Source organism: Siniperca chuatsi, linkage group LG6 (assembly GCF_020085105.1).
Source record: "Siniperca chuatsi isolate FFG_IHB_CAS linkage group LG6, ASM2008510v1, whole genome shotgun sequence".
NCBI lineage: Eukaryota > Metazoa > Chordata > Actinopteri > Centrarchiformes > Sinipercidae > Siniperca > Siniperca chuatsi.
The window spans coordinates 16,582,235-16,602,434 of NC_058047.1; the positions used below are offsets into that span (position 1 = coordinate 16,582,235).

The 20,200-nt window shown below is 39.3% G+C and overlaps 2 protein-coding genes across 5 annotated transcripts; both read right to left on the bottom strand.

Moving 5' to 3' along the window:
* Nucleotides 1-2,923: 2,923 nt before the first annotated feature.
* Nucleotides 2,924-11,674, bottom strand: loxl5a (lysyl oxidase-like 5a). 2 transcript variants are annotated; one of them, XM_044200231.1, is made up of 7 exons: nucleotides 7,306-11,674; nucleotides 6,276-6,384; nucleotides 5,436-5,573; nucleotides 4,234-4,390; nucleotides 3,917-4,012; nucleotides 3,693-3,808; nucleotides 2,924-3,597 (listed from the first exon to the last, which is right to left on the bottom strand). In XM_044200231.1, exons 1-7 carry the CDS (start codon nucleotides 8,288-8,290, stop codon nucleotides 3,594-3,596), a joined length of 1,605 nt encoding a protein of 534 aa, XP_044056166.1. In that variant the 5' UTR covers nucleotides 8,291-11,674; the 3' UTR covers nucleotides 2,924-3,593. The 2 variants fall into 2 exon arrangements, with proteins under 2 accessions (XP_044056166.1, XP_044056165.1); XM_044200230.1 differs by having other exon boundaries at nucleotides 2,924-3,600; nucleotides 7,306-11,673.
* A 2,540-nt stretch (nucleotides 11,675-14,214) lies between these two features.
* LOC122877250 (muscle-specific beta 1 integrin binding protein) lies at nucleotides 14,215-18,416 on the bottom strand. 3 transcript variants are annotated; one of them, XM_044198562.1, is made up of 8 exons: nucleotides 18,226-18,416; nucleotides 17,279-17,369; nucleotides 16,677-16,725; nucleotides 16,231-16,405; nucleotides 15,544-15,615; nucleotides 15,280-15,386; nucleotides 15,079-15,164; nucleotides 14,215-14,770 (listed from the first exon to the last, which is right to left on the bottom strand). In XM_044198562.1, exons 1-7 carry the CDS (start codon nucleotides 18,249-18,251, stop codon nucleotides 15,079-15,081), a joined length of 606 nt encoding a protein of 201 aa, XP_044054497.1. In that variant the 5' UTR covers nucleotides 18,252-18,416; the 3' UTR covers nucleotides 14,215-14,770. The 3 variants fall into 3 exon arrangements, with proteins under 3 accessions (XP_044054497.1, XP_044054496.1, XP_044054498.1); XM_044198561.1 differs by having other exon boundaries at nucleotides 14,215-14,773; nucleotides 18,226-18,415; XM_044198563.1 differs by lacking the exon at nucleotides 16,677-16,725 and having other exon boundaries at nucleotides 14,215-14,773; nucleotides 18,226-18,401.
* Between the last annotated feature and the right edge of the window lie 1,784 nt (nucleotides 18,417-20,200).

The window sequence follows — 20,200 nt, forward strand, 5'->3', positions numbered from 1 at the left end:
TCAGCCTCTTTCAGCTCATTGTTTTGGTTTTCTGGCTTGCAAACTCCACCCTCATCAGCACCGTTTCCAACCACAGCAGGCAGATGGTTGGTTTTGAGGTTTGTGTTCAGTCAGTCAGTGTTTCATTTTTAAATAGTCTCCTTCCCTCAAGTGTCTTTTAGTTTTGCTTCCTGTCTTTGATTGCTTTGATCAGTTTCACCTGTGTCTCGTTGTCTCCCTCACCTAAGTGTATTTAAGTCCTTCCTTTGCTCTTTGTCAGTTTGTGCCTGTTGCTATGTTGGCTCTGTCTTGCTAGCCATCCTGCCGCCCTTCCTGTATCTGCCAGTAAGCTCTCAATAGACCAGTCAAGTCATTGTTCTGCTTCCTCTGTCTGTGTTTGGGTCCTTTCCCTGTTCCCTGCTTGCCAACACCCATAACTGTACACTACCTGCTCAGCACCAAACAGCTGACAGACAAAGTTAGCGACTAGCTGGTGAACATCGTGGAGCATTTGGCTGCTAAAGAGCCAAATATTTCCTTTAGGGGTTGGTGTTTATAGCTTGATCCGAGGCCCCAAGTGGCCAAAATAATAATAATAATTAATAATAATAATTTGATTTGATTCCAGCTTTAATATTAGCAAGCAAGTACAGAATAATTATGCTAAATGAAGGGGAAAAATCCATCTTTGAATCTATCTTTGAAGAAAATGTATCAAATTTAAGGGGAACATCAGAAGCATAATGGTTGAAGGCGTCAGTATTGACAGTTTTGCAGTTCGTGTCTGTAAAAGGAACACACTGACTGCCACGAAGTGTCACTGCAGTCTGGCCTGTTGGCTCTGACGCTTGTTGACTGGGAGTCTCAGACAGTCAGGCCTCTGGGCACAGCCTCACAGACAGTCAGCCCGTGATAAGGATGGTTTCTGTGGTGCTTGCTGATGTCAGCAGTTTGCAGTCAGGTTTTCCTGGCCGTCTGCGGATCTGTGGAATTTCTCTCCTCCTCGCCATCTCCAGCGGGGGCAGGCAGGGGCGACCGGCAGCTCTGCCCATCCTTCACGCCCTGCAGGCTTAGCACGTTGGCCTCCCCTGAGCAAACAGCACCTGGATCAGCGAAGGAGGCTCTGCCCTGACCCTCTGTCACACTCATATTCACATCAGTGAATCACCTCGAGGGCTCTGACCAAAGATGGTGAGGCCTCGACAGAGAGGCCATGTTTGGATAAGAGGGTGTGTGAAATGGGTTCAAGCCCAGTATGACGTGGATATCTGCAGTGCATGCACTGAGATTCTCCTCACCTCTGATACTTTCCCATCTTTTGCGTCCATGTACCTTTATCATCACAGCAATGGAACGTAACCAAGTACATTTACTCAAGTACTAAACTTAAGTACAATTTTGAGGAAATGTTGCACTTTTTATTCTGCTACATTTTTTAACAGATAAAGTTACTGGTTACTTTTCAGATTGATATTTTACCTACAAAAAACATATGATAAGGTGATAAAATACAAGCTTGAACCAGTGGTGTCCAACTTTTTGGCTTTTGTTGGTAGCAGTCCCACAAAAGAGTGATTTCCCCTTGAAACTTCTCAGATGGTTTCATTTCAATAGAGTCCTACAGAGGTAAAATTATCCAATATTTCATAAAAAAGCAAAGATTAGAGAATAGTCCAAAAAATAATTACAGATGTGTGTAGCAGAACTTAGATTTTATTCTTTCTTACCCCAGTAATCATCTCACGACCCCCCAAATCTATCTTGTGACTCCTTGGAGAGGTATGACCCCTAGGTTGGGAACCACTGGACTAAACCACCTAACTGTCTATAAAGTAGATAAAATGAGCTCCACCCCGACCAGCTACAACAGTAAAACTTCTCTAAAACTTTCCTCTGGTTTTCTTGGTGCCTTCGTAACTTGCAAAGTGTAAAATAACAGATGGAGACTGTCTCATCAACCCAGCAAACAAGAGCAAACTTACACAACATCTGAGAAACCCACAGCACACTTGAAAACAGATGAAAACAGACTCTTGCCATTACTATGAGAAGGAGCAGAGAAGTCTAGTACAGTAACAGATGCTGTAGAGGAGCAGAGAAAATATACTCCATGACCTCAGCTCCCACCTGCCTGCATTTTCATCTCATAAACATCCTGAAACTGTTTCCTTCTTTCATCAAGGCTTTGCATGAAATCTGCTGAAATCTTCCACTTTACAAGGACCACAAAAAGGTTTCTGTTGAGACACAAATCACTCCAGTCATTATGTTTCCATCATACAGTCTTGTCAGTGACTTATATTTACTTTGTTAAACGTATTAGAATAATTTGAACATCCTGAGTTGTCATCTTCTACGAGACTTGTGGTACTGTAACAGTCAAAAGCTTCAACACCTTTTACTTTCATGCTCTATATTCAACATTACAAGACTGTGAAGCAATATATGTTTGCTGGACAGCAAAAAGCACTGTTGAAATAGAGCAAAAAGAACGACTTGTGTTAAAAAATAGTTGCGGTGATTATTTATACATTTCCACAAACCAGTCAGTGTCCCTAATAATTCTGGTGACAAAGTATAAATAGAGCGAGACATTCCCAGACACCTCACATGGAGTTATTGCCAGGTGAATAAATGTTTTCTCATGACAAACACGCTCACAACAGGCATGTGGTGTGAAGCGCTACGTCTTTTGCTGACATTTCCGAGAGACATAAACGGGCTAAGTGGAATCATTTCAGGTATTTCTCTGAGGTGTGTTATTCCAGAAACATTTAAGAAATGTACCACTCCCCATGCTAATGGCCCTCAGCTTGTGTTAACTGCTGTTAGCAGTAAATGGGCAGTAGAATGACTTCATGTTGTTAAATATTTGTTCAAATTATCCCATCAGTAGTGATTATTTAGATCAGTTCTTTTTAAGTAAGACGTCAGTCTTCAATGGTGCATTTGTTTCCAAAAAACAACAACAAATAAACTTTATTATAAAACAATCAAATACCCTTTCACTAGATTGTAAAAGACAGACTAAACATTTGTGCTGCGGTAATATACACAAAAATGCACAAAACCATACACGCCATACTGCTCGAAATGCTTGCAGGAGAGTATTTGGTTTTTATATTTTAACAGCACTTATAAATCCTTCACTCCAATACATATGTGGTCAATATTAGACAGAGGATCTTTTCTCTGACAAGACAAAATGCTAATAAATTTCAGGGGAGAAGAGCACCCATGTTTTCTTCAAAATGAGCACCAGTTCAGTCGTACAGTATGACTGAATGAATTTACACAGCTTCCTTAAGAATAACTCGTTTTCTTTATATTTATGAATCACATTATCCTCAAGTTTTCTGCACACACACAGCTAACAGTACAGTCAGGCATCCCTTAAAAATCCACTGAAAATGTATTTTCTTACAAATAACATAAGTTAACATCTAGTCAGCTGGGCTGTAGCTACAATATATCATATGACATAAATACGAACAGATACATTTATATAGTAGCAAACATTTGAATGTAAAACAGCTGCACAACAGAGTAGCAACTGTACACGAAGAGCAACAAGAAGGTATTAAGTATACGTTTGTGGGGAAACTTCAGTCAGGTCAGCTTCTGTGAAACAAAGAATAAACATCAGTGATGAGCTCTTCTTTTTGCGCCTGATCTCAGGTTCAAGGAGTGAGAACACTATAAGATTGACTTACACAGTGATCCTGCAGTTTCTTGCCTGGACGTAGCTTCCTGTATACCTGATGTCGCAGCGCACCTCATTGTTGGAGAAGTCTGACTCCTGAACCAGCTGAGAGGGGTTCACTGTCACCTGAGGAACAGCAGAAACAGCTACGAAATGTAAATGTTTTATTTGAATCCAGTTCAATCTGATTATTATTTATCTTGTCCTATTCTTAAAGCGGTTCTACTCTCCCACCTTGAGTATGTAGTTTCCAGGGGGTACATCAGTGATGTCGATCCACTGGCAGTCGATGTTGGCGTGATACGTATCGTAGCAACCAGGACCGAGCCCCTGAGAAAAATCAAAACTTATATTAATCCTCTGTTGGCTTAAGGAAACATTTCATCTATATTTCCAATTATATCAGTGAAAAATAAAGTAATAAATCATCATCTAACCAAATTCAAAAAATGAAACAAACAAACAAATATAAATGAATTGATGAATGGATAAAAGAATGGATGGATGCATGGATCAATGGAAAAATAAATAAATAGACCAGGAGGTCCAACCTGTGTGTGAGCAGTGCAGGCAAAGCGTCGTCGTATTCCCGGGTCACAGGACGTGTCCTCCAGACAGAAACTGGCTTTGTGTCCCTCAGCAACCTTCTGTCCAGTGGAGACGTCCAGCAAGTCATAGTTACTAAAGGCCTCCATACTGTGGTAATGCCTGGAGACACCCAGAGAGAGAGACACACAGACAAATCACCATTTCTGAAAAGTGAAAAGTGATTCACATGGCAACGTATTGCATCTCATGCGTATCACCTTCTTAAAAAAAAGTTGTACAGTCACTTATTTTCTCACATCTAAAATCACATCAATCATTGATTACACACTCATCTGCACCAAAAAAGGAACTGGACAAACTGTAACTAAAATAGAGCTGCTTGAGAGGCTCTCAAATAGAGCATCTGTTCTTTTTTCTTTTTTCAGAAATGATTTGGCCTCTAGAAATGTTCCTTTCTTTGCTGATTGGTTGGAGTGTATGAAAGGCAGTTGTATTTATTTTACTAAAGAGGTGCTGAGGAAATGGTAAAGCTGCATTTATATAGCACTTTTATCCAAAGTGCTTTACAATTACAATTTGCCACTCATTCACACACAAACCAATGGCCTAAAGGAGCAGTTTGGGTTTGGGGTGTATTGCCCACTGTCCATTTCAACATGTGGACAGGGGGAGTTGGGGATCGAATCTCCAACACCTTCTGAGCCTCAGCTGCTGAGGGGTGATCCAGCTCTTCTTTAGGATTAATGATTTAAGCTCAGGTTTGCATCATGGTTTTAAAAAGACACAAAAGAGCTAAATGAATGTGATTGACTGTGATTTGTAGATGCTGCATTATCCTTTTAATGTTTCTCAGTATTCTCTGTGTATAAATGTTTGATTTCTTTGCACTTTTTGCACTGTTAATTTCTATATTTTATGCACATTTAAATTTATTATCAATTATTACTCTTTGTGAAGTCCCATGGAAGACTACATCTCAGCATGCTGGCAGCTAGGAGTCATTGTCTTTATACAATAATAAAGAAGTATAAGAAGCTCTGGAACATTTTAAACATGTTTTGTATTATTTCCTATTATTAACTGACACTGTCTCTCATGTATGATTCAATAAAATCCGGTAGGTCAAAAACCTGAGTATACACACCATTGTGCATGGACTGGGTGGTGTGTTTATACTTGAATTGTATAATAACACTGAACTTACTGGTGACAGCTGTGCCATTCCCACTCATGTCTGGGCTTCACTGGGAGGAAGTCTGCTGTTCCTTGGTTCTTCACTCGCTGTGGGAACCGCAGCAGGACTCTGTAGTCCAGGTCCCTCACACTGGGATGATTCGCAGATCTGAAGGAAAGGGAAACAGGAAGGGAATGAGCCAAGTTTACCTCGAGTATCTTAACTATGAGCAGAAATGACAACCTAAACCACTGAGACCACAGCTGAGGTTGACTCCTAACATCTTTTTGTTTGTGGTATCTTTACATTCTCCTTTACACACACTTCACTGCACATTGAACTCTTTCTCCTCCTCACTGACCAGTTTACATAACAGTGATTTACTGTCGAAGCGACAGAAGTGGTTTCTGGTCTTGCCTCAGTAGTTTTTGCATTCACTCCAGGAATCCTTTGCCTTTCATTTCAGAGTTTCTTTAACTTGGCAAAGTGCTGCTCAGATCACAGGAGAGAATCTCGGGCGGTTGCCAAGTTTGTGTCCAGCCACTCTGTCACTCAGCTGTAGCTTCCAAATGGGACTGAGGCCAACACACATCCTAATGTGGCAACCTCAAAGCATTATCATTATTTATATATTTATTTATATGTGTATACCCAATTGATTTCTATTTCTAAAGGTATAAAATGTTATCACACAGTAGAGAGCGTGTGCATAACAAAATGTCAGTCAAGGACAAAGGGCAACACAACAGTCACAAAAAAGTTCATTTAGATTGACCGAAATCTACCTATATCTTCACTAAGTAACTGATTTAATTAGTTGGTCTTGGCTTGACAGATTAATGCAGTGTGATGTCAAATAAATAAGTGCACCTGGAAAGACAGTTCTCTTCAGCAGCACAGCGAAGTGCGTACATCTGCACTCTCTGGATGTAAGAGGCAGCTTGGATGTAGTAAGGATCAGGAACCAAGTCTGGGAGACCTGCAGAAAAAATGAATCCACAACTTAAAAGGTATAAATTTAATACATGCATAAACTCTACTAGACATGCAGGGGCATTTACTGTTCATTAAGACTTTTTAAAATATGGGGCTTCAATTAGGTTTTGGGTCTTTTCTCTCTCCTCTGGAAAAGAGGTGGAAGTTTTTCAGTTATATTCTCTGAGGAAGTTGGGGCAGAAAACATGTGAATTAGTGATGTGAACATCATCAGAACATTACCTAGAGTATCTCACTTGTATCTATACAAGTAAAAAAATATATATCTATAGCTACTGATTTGATATCAAAATATAGGAAACTGGACAAATAAAAACAAACAAAAACAAATGCAATGTTTATGTTGTCAATGAACTACAAGGGCATCATGTTAAACAAGTAATTTTACTTTTGATAACTGAGTACATTTGATATGAAATACTTTAATGGCATACTTGAGCATCATATTAAATGGAGAACTTTGGATACTTTATAATAACTTATAGTGGTAATTTCTGCACCACTTCTGGCCAACTATTAATGACTGGCTCCTAGTCTATCAATCTAACCATTTAATTTTAATTTTGCTCAGAGGCTCTCATACCGGAGACATTAGTTTTGTCATTAAGGGGCATTAACTCTCACTCTCATTAAAAATGCATTAAAATGTGCTGAAAAGGGGGGTTTAAATTTTGAACGTGAAAATGAGCATGGGGCATCTGTGCCTCAGCTGCTCCACTAGGTGCTTCACCAAGAATGAGCAGTAATTAATAGGGTGTTATCAATTTATATATATATATATATATATATATATATATATATATATATATATATATATATATATATATATATATATATATATGTATGTAGACTGCGTGTGTCAGTCTTTATACACTTTGGTTACAATGTCTCCTGTCCGCCTCACCATGGTGGAAAAACCTGGTTCCATAGCCCGGTCCTGGTGGAGGGCGCACAGTGACCCTGTTTCTGCGATCTGGTGGGTAGATATTATAGAAAACGGAGTTCCTGTGGTGAATACTGTGCGGATCCCGTGGGTCACTCGTGTCCGTGGTCCGTGTGGTATCCGTATGTATTTCTACGGCATTACTGGACAGCGCTGTGGGAGAAACATTTGTGTCCGGTGTGATTCTGGTCAGTGAGTGCACTCTTTGCGCACTTCGACCGTCCCCTAAACTGGTTTGCAGCGGGATGCGACGTGCATTCCCACTATCCTCAGAGATGGTGACCCATCCAGCTGTGGCAGGTGACTCCGAGCTCTCAGGTCTTATCCTGCCACCACGGTTGTGCGTAAAGTCCGGTGATCTTACCGGTAACTCGGTGGCCTGTTGTGCGCCAGCGTCATGTCCAAGTGTACTTCGGCCTCCGCGTGGGACTCCGCTGCCCGAGAACTCCTGAGTGGTGGTGAAAGCAGCAGCGCTGCCGTTGGACGGTGCCTGTTGTGAACGGTATCCCACAGCCACAGGCACAGCCTCTCCGGTGGTTGCGAGGCGCGGTGGTGACTGACTGTGGCTCCCGGGTGGTCCCGAGGCGAGTAAATACTGACCCGCATCAACACCAAGAACCGACGCATCCATTTGACTGAGGTCGCTGTGTTGAGAGTGACCCCCAGCTGCGTCCTCGATGTCTCCAGATCTGGTTCTGGCGGATCTACTGAGCGCAACAGGAGGGTGAAGTCGGTTAGTTGTCAATAAGAGCTGAGTGCGTCTTCTGGTCTGCGCAGGTGAGCGATATTGAGTCCCCGTGCTCAGTAAACTGTAAACCTGACCGTTATTCTCCCACTGGATCCGGTGTCTCCACGGTCCGACACGTGCGCGTAAATGGTGCTGACCGGTACCCAAACACACCAGAACCTCTAGTAGGCATATTAATACAAGCACAAACTTCTCCATGGTGCAATGTGACGGCGTCTCTATCTGAAAAGCTCCAACACTGAGACATTAACGACGAACATGTGAGTTTGTGAGTTTGAGGTGGTGTTCTGACTAGACTCGACTCCGTCACGAGAAAGAGTTTGGGTTGAAACGTCTCGAAATGTTTGTAATGTGAGTTACTCTCAGAAAAATGCTTTTATCCACCCATGCACAGCAAGGAGCTGCACTCATGTCAGTTTAACCTTTTCACCACCGTTAACTGGGTGGGCTTCATAGACCTATTTGTTCGGCATGCGCATTAACCAACATAAAACAAATAGGCTATCTGTAGGTGGATAAAACATAGTAGCATATTCACGACCAAAACAACACTCCCGGCTTCACATTCAACTTTGAATTTAAGACCATAATTCCAGTGGTTATATGTGATTCAATAAGATTACAATGACTCGAGGCTGTCCTTTAACAGAAAAGAAGGAGGTGCCAGGAGGTGCACTTCAATGTGGGCGCTGATTTTATATAGATTGAGGTGCATCACTAAACACATTTGAAACACTGAGCAGTGCTGCTCAAAATGTTTGAAATTAGATTACATGTGAATATTTCCAGGAAATTTCATCTCCTTCCTACTTGGCACGTTGTGCATGCAAGAAGGGTTGGTGGCATTTGGGAGTGTATGTCTTTGGTACAGCAGAGACCGTACCGGGCTTCAACCTGTTGAAATCCCACACTGAGGCCAGGTCGACCTTCCACCACATGATGGCGGTGGACCCTCGCTGAAAGTCAGCGCTCTGGTGACTCTGAACTATTTTTATCAAAGTCTCGTGACTTTTGAACGTTAATGAAGATAAGACAAAGATGCGAATGTAGCGACAAGAACGTTCTGCTCCGAAATTTTGGATCAAGATAAACTTGTTGTTCAAACTAACTTGTCTTCATAAATCCCACTTTGAAGTCGATTAACCTTCAAAACCCTTGTAACCCATGTAAGCCTTCACTGTGTATGTAATTAAGTAACAAAATGTCTGCACTTCATTTTAACTTGTGCTGTGTTCAAAGTCCTTAATCACTGTAGATTTTTAAAGGGCTTGACATCCCTCATATATTAGGCTGCAGACCATTTATATAAATCCATCCCCAACTTTATATGTGTAACACATGAGACATATCAGGGAGCTCTTTACATTTGATATGCTGTGCTTCACTTTCTACCACCACATTTATCGCAGGATGGATCATTTCAAAATGGGTCTGAAACCAGTCTGGTCCATACTGACTGAAAAAAGGCCAATACTTCCAATGAAGGAATCCTTCATAATCTGTGTACAATACCAGACAAAAGCACAGCAAACTACATTCACCAGAGGACAGTCGCAGGTAGTTCAGGCTTTTGTGGTGCATTTTTATTCAGCTGTCTCCCTTTTCAATGTGCATACACATGATGGTGAGGTGGTACTTTAGTAGGAAGTAGGTGAGAGGCCATCACCTTTGCCTTTATTTTAGACTGGTAGCCAGTAGCATGGTACCAGTCCCGAGTGCATGGTGACAAAGACAACCAGCACACTCCGGATTAGAGGAAGCCTAAGTGTATAAAACCTCCGGTATCTGCTCCTGCACCAACGCTACAAGAACCCCCCCTCTAAATATACCCAGACATCCTGGCAAGCACTCAGGGCCTTTCAGGAATTCATGTGAGTATAAATCCATGAGTGTGAGGAACAGGAGTAGGGGGAGTGTGTGTGACTCTGTGTGTGTGTTTAAGTCTTTGGACATAATCACAGGGTCCAGGCCTAGTTGGCTAAGGCGGCTATAACCAGATGCTGGGTGGCCTCTCACAGTGTATAAGCACTTAAGATCTCTCAGCCAGTGACACTCCTCGTCCCTAACTCGTTGACACACATGATTTAAACCACCACCTCTCCTGGCACTAACATCTCACATGTGGGATCTGACACCATCAATGAACACTGGCTTTGGTTTCCATCAAAATTGCTTTGGAGGTTAAAGAAGCAGGATTTTATTAGAGACCTGTTTGTTTACAATTTACAGATATAACCTGGAAATTTGGTGGGTAAAGTGAAGAAAAAGTCAAATAACTGTGATTGGTTCTCTTGAGCAAGGCACTCAACCCTAACTCCTGCTCAGTACCTCTTGCAGATACCACTTGCAAGTCCAGTGGTGAAAAGTAACAATATACTCAAGTACTGCACGCAGTTTTTCTATCTACTTTACACTTTCACTCCAGAAGGAAATATTGTACTTTTTATTTTGCTGCACTTTGACAGCCATAGTTACTTTAGATTTTACATCCAAAACAAACAAGTTTTGTAAAATAAATGTTGGATGGTAAGTGGACTGCACTTTGCTCAAGGACACTTGAGCAAAGAAGTGGAACCGGGGATCGAATGACCAACCTTGTGAATAATGGATATCCTGCTATGTGACAATAAATATGATGCATTGTTACAGATTCAATTAACTCGAAAGTTTAACTTGGTTCCACCTTGTTGCAACATTAAAATGTTGCTTACAACCTTACATGGGTATAAAATGCGTTTTATAAATAAAGCTTGCCTTGCCTTACATGTTAATGCAGCACTAATAATAATTCAATAATGTGTAATATAACACCGATAAGGGCCATTTTACTGCCCAGTTGGTACATACTGAAAGTACTTTGTGTTAAAGATACTTCTGTACTTGTACTTAAGTAAAAATTATTTACTTGTGAGTATTTGTACTCTGATACTTTGTTTAAGTAAAATTAGCAATACAACAATGAAAAATATTCTTTTGCATAAGCAGCATTTAAATCTTGTGTCTGGTTGCAGCTAATTTCATAAACTGGTCATAGGTTTTGTATGCAAAATATTATTCTGCAAAGTATCTGCTAACTATAGCTGCAAGATACATACAGTATAGTGAAGTAAAAAGTATAATATTTCCCTCTAACATACAGTGGAGTAGTAGTATAAAGTAACATAAAGTGGAAAGTAAAGTATCTCAAAATTGTGTTAAAGGACGGTAGTTGTCCTCCACTCGGTCTGAATGTGAACATGTTGAGTGAGAGTTTTTCCATGTTGGTAATAAACCTCAGTGTCCTATGATGCACACTGAGAAGAGGTTTGTGAATCCAAAACAAAGGCCAGATGTACTCATTTATCCACAACACAAATTTAAAATCTCAATATACACTTCTTGTAAACCCCATTTCACAACGTCTCAGAGCAGCACTGGTTTACCTCCTGCACGTGTTTACCTCATGTGATCAAAGTCATCCCGCATCTCTATTCCAAACTGGCATTTAAGAGATATAAAAGCAAGAATGGGATGACACCTAACAAATGCATCTTCACAAAGTTACATTGCAATGTTCTGTACAGTATGTGCAAACACATGCAAACACTCTGAGGATCAGCTAAGAACTAAAATAAATAAATTAATAGCCTACATCCTCAGTGTAACACTCTGCTCTCAGGCAGAATCATCATGTGTACCTGATATTACTGACTTTAGACAGGCCCGCACTGCTGATGGACGTGTTTCAGTCACATGATTCACTCAAGCTGTGAGTAATGAGGTCAGGTTTGTCCAGGAAAACGTCTAGACTGGATTGTTTTCACTGTAAAGCAGCTTGGGATAATGTCGCCACTGTTTCATACAGTTCAAATGTGCATTAGTTGACGTGTGCATTGAACACGTATACACCACGTGCAGCTGGCACGCTTAAAACCTTCTGAGTATGATTATATGTGTGTGTGTGTGTGTAGCGTCATAAGAGTGTTTTCTTTGGTTCGTGTCTGTCCTCGGTGAACAGATCCACCTGTGTGCGTGCTTCCACAGCCATCACACATACTGCTGTCATTTTTAGCACCGGGAGTCCAGGCCAGTGTGGTTTACTCCACGTCCACCTGTTAGAGCGTCACAACAATCACCATGTCACTCCATTTCCACAAGACACGCACATGACAGATTACGTGTACCTACAGCTGATGTCATCAGGAATTGAAAGCATGCTGTAACAGGTGTCAATAAAATGAAGGGGAATAGATTACATGCTGGACAAAGATGCACTACAAGCCCCAGTTGGCACTCTGGCCAGGAGCCTAAAGTTAACTGTTGCTCTCTGCTGCTTACTAACTCAGGGTTCCAACAACTGGGACTTAAAATGACCCAAATCACTTTCTGCTTTCTGACTGAGCAGTCAACGCCTAGACTTTGATGTCCAAATGGCCCTTTGTTCCTCTAATGAAAGACATATTGGTTGTCAATCAGTGGTGGAGGAAGTATTCAGATCTATTACTTAAGTAAAAGTAGCAACACCACAGTGTAAAAATACTTCGTAAAAGTCATGCATTTATAATGTTATTTATATCTATATATATCTCTATATCTATATAAAAATAAAACTTTATATACTGCTGGGTAGCTTGTGAATTTCCCCCTGAGGATCAATAAAGTCCTATTGATATATAACAGAACTATAAGGTAGTATAAATTAGAAATAGTACCTCAAAAGTGTACTTGAGTACCGTACTTGAATAAATGTACTTAGTTACTTTCCACCACAGCTGTCAATGTACGTTAGAAATGAGCCCCAAAATCACCTGTCTGATCTGTTCATTATTTAGCTGTCGTATAATAAACTGAAGTTCACACCCACTACTGTGTGACAGGTTAAGGTATTCCCTCAGGGGAAATGAGAAATTATTCTGGCCTATTTATACGTGGAAATATAGGTGGTATCAGCATGTGCCTCGAGCCTCATGTGCTGCAAATCTAATGCTAAGAGCCTAAATCCTGTGGTTAGTCTATGACCTACTCAGGAATCTATCTTGAGGCAAGTGAGGTCAGCTAATTCAGTCAGACAGTTAAAGTATTGAACAGAGCCTCTCCTGTTTCCAAAAATAGATGCAAGCAAAATTGACTCAACCTGGATGTAGTTCATACAGATTGTTTATATTCTGTAAGTCAGGTACTCAGATAATGACATTAAAGCTATTAAATATCCTGCCAATAAGATCATGTTTAGTATGTCCAGGTGAAACTGAGCTACATGGAATCCAGAGTGGCAGAGTTTCTTAATCTACAGTCCTTCAACAAACTAGCTCTGGTCACCTTCATTAGTGGATCTCAACATTATTGGCTTGTGCCCCTTTAAAAATCAGCAATGTTTACTCATGATCCCTCCTCAGGTTGAACAAGCCTATGAGTCTATTCAAATGAAGCAAAGAGCCAAAAAAGTGAAACTATCCAGTATTTTGAAAAAGAGAAAAATAAATGACATTACAGAAAAATACAATTTGTGTTTCTTTCAGATTTATTTATTTCTCCTACTTTCCTTGGGACCTCTTGGGGGGCCCGACAAAATACAGGTCACCCCCGGCACACAGCCAGGGGAAAAAAAAAAAAAAAAAATTATTATAATTTTTATATATATATATATATATATATATATATATATATATATATATATATATATATATATATATATATATATATATATATATATATATATATATATATATATATATATATATATATATATATATATATATATATATATATATATAAAAAATATAAAAGGATTGCAAGAGTAGCAAATAAATGTACAGCTGAAGTTGTCCCTACACAGAGTCCGGGGAGATCTAAGGAGTGTCATTTTGAAAAGGTAACTTACGTATACCAAACTAAACTGCACACATGGCGCCATGCTCATACACTAAGTTACAGAGCCCATTTGCCTTCTGATATAATCAATAAAAAGAATCCAAAGCTTAACAAATGTACAAATCAGATGAGGAGTACCTAATCTCCTCTAAATTTGTGAATGGTGGATTACCACTCTCAAAATAACTCATTTATCCACACAAAACATTAAAGCCTGCTGGTTCTCATAGGAATTAGTTTTACTAAACCAGCCAGAGAGATGAGTCAGGGTGTTTTTAAAAATTGTTGAATTCATGACACTAGTATCAACACCTGGAACAAGATGAAACTGTACCACGGTACAGGTATTACATAGTGTTATATATTCAAGTTATAAGCATTAAAAGGCAAGGCTGTTCAAGAAGGCCAGTGTTCACACAACTGCATTAGTATTTACAATTATAAAGGCAACATGTAGCTCTTTATGCCTGTGTCTATACATTTATATGCAAATTTAGATTTTTTTTGATGACCAAAAAAATACAGAGATTCTTGCTGTACTGTATAGCGCACACCGACACACACACTTATAGGAGAATGCGACAAAATGTCGAGTAAAAGTCAGTGGTTTAACATAACAGCAACATACTAATGATCTGTTCAACAATGATTTTAAAAATAAAAAAAATAAAAAATATTGATCATCTGAAGATGATAAAAAGACAAAGATAAGTTAACATTGCTTTGTTCCTTATACAAAGAATAAAATTAGCTTCATAAAAAAATTAATAATAAAAAAAATCCTTGGGACTATTTACAATTTCTGTACAGGGATGGAGAGGAGTCTTCCTGCTGCAAGAAAGACAGAAAAAAAATATAACACATTGTTAGTTGTACACTTTAACATCCTTTTACTTTTCAAATTGTACAAAAAGGGTCCCTATACATTTTTAATTTCTGAAAATATGCACTTTAAGTTAAAAAAAAAAAAAAAAAAAAAAAAGCAGCTCTCTTCAAAAGCAGACTATTTTAGCTGCAGCTGCCCTCAAAGTATATCCTGGTTTGCCAGGATATACTTTTTAAACTTCTGTAGAACCCCTTAAATGTCATTTCTGTCAAATGTCAAACAGTGGCAGACTTAAAATGGGTCTTCTTACCTATAAACGATTGAGCAGATTGTTCTGAATGTCCTCATACACCTGGTTGTAGATCTCCTCTTTGGGCTTCAACCCATCCAGGTACTCTGCAACACACAACAAGCTGACCCATTATCAGATGCTTGAAAATAATCCTTAAAAATATTACAACAAAAACTGCTGGAATTTTTGTCTGGATAAAGCAGCCAAGCTGCAACATACCAATATTCAAGCCGCAGTCCTCCATCGCACTCCTGTGTTTCAGGTACATCGGCCACACGTGGCCATCAAACAGGCCGGGAGGGTCGGGGACAGTGTACTGTCTTGTACTGAAAAATAATACACTGTTAGAGAACACTTGCCGTGACAGTTGTTTTCCCCCCATAATCCTAAGTCAAGGACTACAAAAGGGTAAATGTGAGAATGTAGCAATAAAATTGTCAAAAAGGTAAACACTAACAATATTGAACAGTTGTGTACTCTCACCTTCTCCTTCTCTTGCACTCGTCATAGGGAATAGTGATGTAATAGCACTTGTCGAAAACATCCAGCAGGGGCCTAGAGGGGAGATGCACAAGGTTATCGAAGAAGATACAAGTCTTCAACCAAAGCAGGGTAAAGGAGCAACTGCTCATACTGTCTCTTATCTATATGCCCGCAGTGTCCTTGATATTTATACTTAGCACACAGAGTACAGATCACCCAGCAGTTCACATTAAGGACAACGCCAACAGCCTCTTTCTGCTGAAACCCTTATCTCCAACTGCAGGAACCGCCCGAGTCTGCATGCAGGGAACTGTATACACGTGCCAATGGTACGCATGCAACATTACCATGTGACACTACAGAAACATCACCGCCCAGCCAATGTTTGTCGTCATGACTTTCTAAAGAATTTGCGAGAAACAAGCTGGCCTGTTCCCCTTCACTGAAAGTTCTGTGGTGAAGGCGATTAAGTGATAAAACTAAATCTAATTTAAATTTTGAAAAAAAAAAAACAAACAAACAAAAAAAAAACACGTCATCTTCCACAGAAGATAATTGTACATTGTGCAAATAGACACAAGTGCTATCTATACTCGTTTGTGACAACTAGCTACACGTCACACAGTGTAATTACACAAACCAGTTTATACGTCAATCAACATTACAGAGTGAAATAAATAAACTTACGGATAGTTGTAGAGCAGGAAGCCCTCCACGATCAGGATGTGGATCTGCTCGTCAGGGTTTGCCACGTCGGATGCAGAAGACAGAGTAACGCCATGGGAACGGGCAAACTTCACTGGGTTCTCGATCCAGCCTTTTACTGTGTTGGTCATGGCCTCCATATCCATAGCTGTGATCACTATAGAGCAAGATTGATAGAAAGGAAAATGATGGAAAAAGATAGATAGTGAATTAGAATAGACACAAGTCAAGAATGTGTTTAATTGTTTTTTTTTTAAAGAAAAAGAAAAGGGAAATGTGTTTTTTTATTTTGCACCAAGTTACTGGAGGTTATTATTGATATAATGGTGTGCATGTAAAATGGGTATAATGTATGTAATGTTGGACGATGGGGCTATATGACAAAAGGGTAAACAATGAGTCACTGGCAGTCTTCAGTGAAGTCTTACCATCCCATTGCTTAAAGCCGTCCTCCCCGACTTCTATCTGATCAGGTTTCTGAAATAACAGTCACCAATAAAACATTGCTACAACCTCACCTCAACCATCCCACTCACATGCCAGAGTAATACTAAACGAGTGCACACACAGAAGACAGAGGAAAAGGTACAGAGGCACAAAATAAAACAAGCCATTTACTAAAATACACAGCTTCAGTGGAATTGGAAAAAAATAGGGACATGTATACATCAGTATATAATGTGCCGGTGCTAATGGAGATGAAGGAGAAAATGGGAAGCATCTGGTCATGTTAGAAACATTTGAGAGAAGTAATGCAAAGTTGATTAATTTAAGGTGTGTTAGATGACTATCACAGTACATAAGGAAAATTAAGAAATTCATGACTGAAGCAGTAAGAAGAGATAGCCGGGTTAAAAAAAACACTATGTTGCATAGACTACTGTGGAAAACAGAGCGAGTGGGATGGGAGGTTACTCATGGCGGCACCCACCACTTTGCTTACATGCAATGCTCATGCGGTGTTCATAAAAGGAAAACTTAGGCAAACACCACAAATAAAAAAAACTCTTATCCACTTACTAAAACTCACCTTGAAAAAGTCGTCTTGGTGCACAACACAGCAGTTGGGCAACGTCCTGATCAACTTATTTGTCAGGGTGGTTTTGCCACCATTAGTGACTCTGTAAACAAAAAGGCAAAGTGATAAAATGCACATTAATAAAACAAACAAACAAACAAACAAACAAACAAACAGGTATTGCCAGTTACAATTATGGTTTAAAACTAAATAAATGTTAAGAAAAAAGCAGCAGTGTTTCTTCCTGCCAGAAGACATGTGGCACTTTTTGTTTACATTTATTTAGTTATTTTGGTACACATGAGAAAAAGTCACATTTGTTAAGTTACAGTTAAATGTAATAAAAGATGTGTGTGATTAAAAGTTGCACCACCTTAGTAGACAAATGGTGCTGAATAAAAAGCACATTTCTCTGTTTTCATTTAAATCTGCTGAAACAGAAGGCAATAAAATTGTGTCATTCCCTAATTTAAAGGTTTATATAGAAATGATGATTATAAAAAAAACACTTAACGGTTTCTGGTTTGGGACAATACTAATGTTTAATCTCCCTCCACTTTTGAACGGAGTCTCGCGGTGGATTTTCAAATGTCCCGCTCGATTGATGACAACAAACCAGCCACACCGGACAGACTTTGCACCAGCTTAACAGCCCAGCTGTACCACTTTCTGGCGGGTAGTTGATAAAACAGGTGGCCAAAAGGATAACAACGATCAACCAGAAGCGTCACCATTGCAAAATAAATTACTTTATTTTTAACCACTAGTTTACCTTAAGAGACCTCCACGAATAATAACATAACGCTGCACAAGATTATTTCAGTCAACAGTCTAATCTAAACTGCATAACTCCACTAATCCGTCAAATAGATGTAACGTTAGCTTAATTCTACGTAAGAAATGCTTGCAAATAGCGTATCTAACGTTAGCTGTTTGATAAAAATAAAAAGTAAACTTACCCGCCAATTCCAATAATGTATTTCATCTTTTCGTCACTTCTCGACAGTCCTGCTCACCGTCAAATGAAGAAACAATTAAGTTTCTAACAGCTTTTTTTTTTTTTACTAATGTCGAAGATAAAACTCGGATAAAACTTAAAATAGTTGTTAAATTCTGATCTGAAACTTTACTGCTCCATTGAATGTGAGCGCGAGGCGCTGCAATTTATATCCTACTTGCGTATTACGTCAGTACTCACGCAGGCATGGGGCGTTCTCGTGCTTGGACGTGCTCGTGCGCATTTCCACTGCCACCAGCCAATCACAGCCCGCGAACTTTCACATATTTACATATTTCACAGCACCTGCTCTTGTCCATCACAGCGAGGGACGCTCAGCAGCTCGTACCATTTCATTCAGCAGTTAATCCACCTGATGACATACTGTACTGTGGAAAACTGCCATTGATGGTGTCAACTGTTTATAAATAAAGTTATTAAGGTAGCATAATACTAAATACAAAACTCTGTTAACATGGTGGGATTTTTATAAAGCACAAATGTGTACCAGCCAAGTAGGTCAAGAAGTATTGTTATATTGAGATTTTAGTTAATTAAAAGTTAAAAGTTGTTCATTTTAGTCCTTGACAGGAGGACAGAAGAATGCACTCCTTTTCTCTGACTGAATTATGGCCAGTCAACACCAGTGGTGTTAGATTCTTAAGTAAAAGTAACAATACATTAAGTTATTTAAATGTAAATGTATTCCGTTATAAGTAGGTCCTGCATTCAAAATTCTGCTAAATTAATAAAGTACATACACATGATGAGTAAAATGTACTTTAAGTGTCAAAAGTAAAAGCACTTGTTATACAGAATTGCCCCTCTCACAGTGTTATACTATATTGCCTATCATATAGTTGGTAGATGTGGAGCTAATTTTAATCACTTTATACAGTATATTGTTCTTGTAATATATAACAATGCATCATATTGTATAAACGGATCATATATTTTGGAAGACATTTTTAATAATTGTAGCTGTCAAATAAATGTAGTGGAACAAAAAGTACAGTATTTCTCTCTGAAATGTAGTGAAGCATAAGTATAAAGTAGCGTCATGTACAAATACCACATAATTGCACTCAAGTATAGTACTTAGAATAGAGTCAAGGGTCTAAGGATAGAGGGTGTCATGTGCTGTACAGATTGTAAATTTATGATTTGTGTTTATTGGGCTAAATAAATTAAATGGACTTGACTACTGAAAAGTATGTAAGTAGTAGTAGTAGTAGTAAGGAGAGTGACAGGTGCATCTTTCCATGAGTTGCAGTTATTGTTATGAGATATTATAAAATCTGCTCAACTTTTGACACCTTCTTCATATTAAACAGCATTGCTTTTTTTTCTAAATCACACTAATATACACATATGTGTCATTTTTGAGATTTAGCTAGAAATGTTATGAAACAACACAAAATACAGAAACCAAACACAAGCTCAACTTACAATATCATAACATTAGGCTAATAAACTAAACAGTTTCATATCCATCTTTGCCTTGAAGTGGCTTCATTACACTCGGGGCTATGTTGGCTTTAACAAGATTATATTTTATTCATCCCTAAAGATTTCGAGCCAATACTCCTTTATAACTTCATACTGTCAAGCACACTTTATGTGAATATACTCACATCCCAGATAAACTTTCATGTGTTCCGTGAAATGTGTCAGGAGTGTGAGACAGCAAGAAAGGAAACCGTCTAATTGGGACAGATGTCATGAATTCAGACGTGAGCCAGTGCAATGTACAGCATGCCTATCACCTTCTGTGTAGCGTCTTGCTCTCTTTCCCTGACAGTGTGTGTGACTTTCATATCTATTTATTTGTGTGTATGTGTCCATGTGCAATGTGAATCCTGTCACAGCCATCAGGGGGGTCAAAGGTCAACAGTCTCTCTCTGTCAGTATTAGTGTGTAATGGAGAAGGGTGCGAT

What these genes read in the sequence shown, in the direction of transcription:
- loxl5a (XM_044200230.1), bottom strand. Translation starts at nt 8,290, where the DNA reads ATGGAGAAGTTTGTGCTTGTATTAATATGCCTACTAGAGGTTCTGGTG. An exon ending in GAATGGCACAGCTGTCACCA is followed by an intron (nt 4,391 to 5,435) that starts GTAAGTTCAGTG and finishes GGGTGTCTCCAG; the next exon opens with GCATTACCACAGTATGGAGG. An exon ending in CTGGAAACTACATACTCAAG is followed by an intron (nt 3,809 to 3,916) that starts GTGGGAGAGTAG and finishes GCTGTTCCTCAG; the next exon opens with GTGACAGTGAACCCCTCTCA.
- LOC122877250 (XM_044198562.1), bottom strand. Translation starts at nt 18,251, where the DNA reads ATGAAATACATTATTGGAATTGGCGG. An exon ending in TACATTATTGGAATTGGCGG is followed by an intron (nt 17,370 to 18,225) that starts GTAAGTTTACTT and finishes TTTTGTTTACAG; the next exon opens with AGTCACTAATGGTGGCAAAA. An exon ending in CGGCTTTAAGCAATGGGATG is followed by an intron (nt 16,406 to 16,676) that starts GTAAGACTTCAC and finishes CTTGCTCTATAG; the next exon opens with TGATCACAGCTATGGATATG.